General features: G+C 42.8%; 1 protein-coding gene across 1 annotated transcript; it reads left to right on the top strand.

Annotated features, from left to right (window-relative positions):
- The first annotated feature begins 804 nt into the window (after positions 1-804).
- On the top strand, positions 805-2,062 carry LOC136457352 (uncharacterized). Its single transcript, XM_066457380.1, has 3 exons — positions 805-888; positions 1,062-1,333; positions 2,005-2,062. The coding sequence occupies exons 1-3, from the start codon at positions 805-807 to the stop codon at positions 2,060-2,062; spliced, it is 414 nt and encodes a 137-aa protein (XP_066313477.1).
- Positions 2,063-3,763: the final 1,701 nt, after the last annotated feature.

Genomic DNA, 3,763 nt, shown 5'->3' with positions numbered 1-3,763 from the left:
CTCCACATATGATATCATGACATCTCGACAAGTTTCAAGATTTTCGGTCTTCGTTTGCTTTTTATAGAATTTAAAAACAACTCGATCGTAAGTTCATGGTCATGTTTCGTGAACAAGATGTTCAAAATTGGTGGTCTATTCCTGGATACGGCCTTACATTATACTAAATAACATGAATATCATTTTTCTATTCATTTTTTATTATTCGAATGACTAGCAGTTATAATTTGAATTATCCAAGAAAATTCAATTAAATGAAATAAATTAAAGAAATATAGAAAAAGTCCGAGAAATGTGTCACATTGGAACATGGAGTACTAGACATTGTATGAGGATTGTAGAAAAAGTTTGGAGGTCAAAAGTGAAAAAAAAATATGATTTGCCGAGTGTCAAAAAATAACACTCGGCAAATCACTGCTTTGTCGAGTGTCAGCAGAAGACACTCGGCAAAGAGGTTGGTTTGCCAAGTGTAAAAAAAACACTTGGCAAAAAGGGGTTTGCCGAGTGTAAAAAAACACTCGGTAAAGAAATATTTTTTTTCTAGAAAAAAAGAAGAAGAAAATAATTTTTTTTTACCGAGTGTCAGATCTAGGACACTCGGCAAAAAATAAAAAAAAAATAAAAAAAAAATCATTTGCCGAGTGTCAGATCTAGAACACTCGGTAAACACTGCTTTGCCGAGTGTCAGATCTAGGACACTCGGCAAAACTGCTATACTATATAACTGCACGGCGACGTGCAACAGCGAGGCAAATCCGAGGGTGGGCAGCTCACCCAGCGGGGCGCGAGTCAGCGCGCGTTGCGATGGAGCGGCGGACGCAGCAGCCCGACAACGCGCAACAGCCAGGCAAGGACAGCAGCGGCGACTCTCCTCCTCCCCCGCAACCAGTAAGACCCGCTCTCCTCCTGCTGCAGAGAGCCCCACGAACCTTCTTGTACATCTTCATCCCGCGGAAGATCTGCTTGCTGTCTATTGTCTGCTTGCCGCAGAAGGTCTCCTCCCCCTCCTGCACCCGCTCTCCTTGAACTGACGCGCTTGTTGTCTGCTTGCCGCTTGGCAGTTCTTGGAGGTGACGTGCAGGAGCTCCGGCAAGGTCCGGCGGTTCGCGGCAAGGACGATGGCCCGCTACTTGCTGCACGCCATCAACCGCAAGCTCGAACCCAGGGCCCCGCCGGCGCTGCACGTCGAGGCCATCAGGGACGGCGAAGAGCCCTTCAGCTTCAGCCCCAGCGCGGCCCTCGCCGACTACGGCCATGGCTGGAGGCTGCAGACCGTCACCGCGCAGGACGCGCCCGGGATCCATCACGCGCCGCACGCGGAAAGGCAGCGGCGGTGGGTTTTTTTTTTATATTTTTTCGAAAATTCGTTGCAAGTGTTGATTTAGCACTCGGCAAAGGCTTTGCCGTCACAGTGGCGCTCGCCGTCACGATGATTTTTTTTTGCTGAGTGTTAGATTAGCACTCGGCAAAACCTTTGTCGAGTCCCTGATAAAGTGCACTCGGCAAAGAGGTCTTTGCCGATAAATTGTTTACCGAGCGCCCTCTGCAAAGGTTTTACCAAATGTATATCGGCCTTTGCCAAGTGTCTGAGGCACTCGGCAAAGAAGCGGAATCCGCTAGTGCTTCGTCGCTGATTGTGCGTCCACGAGCTTTTCGCCAAACTACGCACCAACAAAATGGTGCCTGTAGTAGATTACACTAAAAAAGGCCAAGCTCAACCCTTTCAAAACAAGATAGGCCTCTCTCTCTCTCTCTCTCTCTCTCTCAGATACACATACATAAAGTTCTCTGATGGTGTATGGATGGAAGTGGGCTAAATGATGAGCAGGATCATGGGCATTTTTCTCTGATGTGGCAAGGTATGGTTATAAAAATATGTAGATCAGAAATTCGCTTCGCTATCAGCATGATGGAAGCTTCATACTTCCATTCACAAAATTTAAGCATTGTTATCCGATAGATACAGCCATACATGATTTGTTACTACGTCATCTGTATGAGCAGGATACATGGCCAATGTAAAATCACTCTGAAGTCTGATGATACTACTAGTACTGCATAACCTAGTGTGCTGCATGCATGTTCAGAAAAATCCTATGTTTTTTTTTTCAGTTATTAACTATTCCTTTTTGCCACACAAGAACATTATTTTGTTCATCAGAGTGAAATCAAAACTCGAAATTTTGACCACAAGAATTAGAGCTGGCAGAGTACTTGCTGGCGGCAAGCAGCTTTAATTTGAAGGTGTGGCGGGCGCTCACAGCTACATTATTTGTCTGTCAGCACTACTTAGCATAGTGATCATGTTGCCATGAATCAACGCAGCAAGGGTCCATATTTTTCTTTGCTATAATGTATCTTATGCATGCAAAACAAGTGTCATATCTTGCTAATCGATCTCCGTAGTGATCTCAGGGGCAGGAGAAGTAATGATAATGTCGGAGCAAAATCATACATGATCTACACTGCCGAACGATATGATTACAAACATAAATAAAAGATGCATATATAGAAGAGATGAGATATGATCCTTGCATACATATTGGCCATGCCATGCAGATGCGCCATTGTTTGAATTGCACTTGCAGCTGCGTTTTCAGAAGGTTGCATTTGGGGCCACATTGATGCATGCATGCTCCTATACCTAACTCACTCATTGCAACTTAACTTAATTGTTCGTACGACGGCCGCCTACACTATTCATCTTATCAGGGTACTGCTTGTGAAGGAAGCAAGAATCTAACAACCAGCAGGTGACATTGTTAAGTACAATTTGAACAATGTTCTCTGTACTGTTCCTAATATACTACTCTCTCCATCCCAGAAGACCTGATGATGTTCTAGGATTCAAAAATGTCCTAGAAAACATGATGTTTTAGCTCTTCCACAACAGATTTGGTCCATATCAGTTTAGGACTGCGGTATGCATTCTTTTTATTGAGGGGCCTATTTCTTAATTAGCATGAATCATCTTTAATAAATATATAGGGGTGTATGGGTAATTTTTGTTGAGCACTAATCTGTCGTCTGTCCTAAAATAAAAATTCTAAAACATCAAGTTTTTGGTACGGATTAAGTATTTTGGCTTTGATGCTGTAGTTCATAAAAAAGCATAGCTCATTACGTGCATGCGTGTTATAGGCTTATAGCCTTTTGATGGTGACCTATTATTCTTAGGTGTTTGTATTTTTATAATGAACAATGGAATACTTTGAGCGTGGAACTGAGCGGGAGACTAAATGTATTACCTCCCAGTTGTCCGTTTTTTCTAATCGCTCATTATTAGTAAGCTTTTCATGTGTGGAGTGCATTATTTAGTGCCAAAAAGTAAAAAGGCAGGAAACAGGTCTCTAAACAGTAATTAAATGGATAAACGTTGTTACATAATGCCATATGTCAAAGCTTCAAGTAATTAAGGGCCGACAAAGCATCCTTCTTTTCTCTCAAATGGATGTATTTATTTGCTGTTGCAATGACTACCAAATATACCCATGTGTTGCAACGTCCACGAAAAGTATAGCTTGTTGCATTATTACATGGACGATTTGCGGCCTAGAGATTTATTCAGCGACATATCTTGAAAATGGACTCAAGACCGTTACTGGGAGCACGGACGTCGCACGGTTCTATCTCGTATGGGCACAGGTCCTGAGGTTGGGACACATTTGAGATAGAGAGGGAAGTGAGGACATTGCTGGAAATAAAAAAAAAAGATGGTTCACTCATAGCAGATAATCACTGCTGGATAATTTAAAACTGACAA

This window comes from Miscanthus floridulus, chromosome 6 (assembly GCF_019320115.1).
Source record: "Miscanthus floridulus cultivar M001 chromosome 6, ASM1932011v1, whole genome shotgun sequence".
Lineage (NCBI taxonomy): Eukaryota > Viridiplantae > Streptophyta > Magnoliopsida > Poales > Poaceae > Miscanthus > Miscanthus floridulus.
The sequence above is the reverse complement of the archived record's forward strand: the minus strand, read 5'-3'. Positions and strand labels throughout refer to the sequence as shown.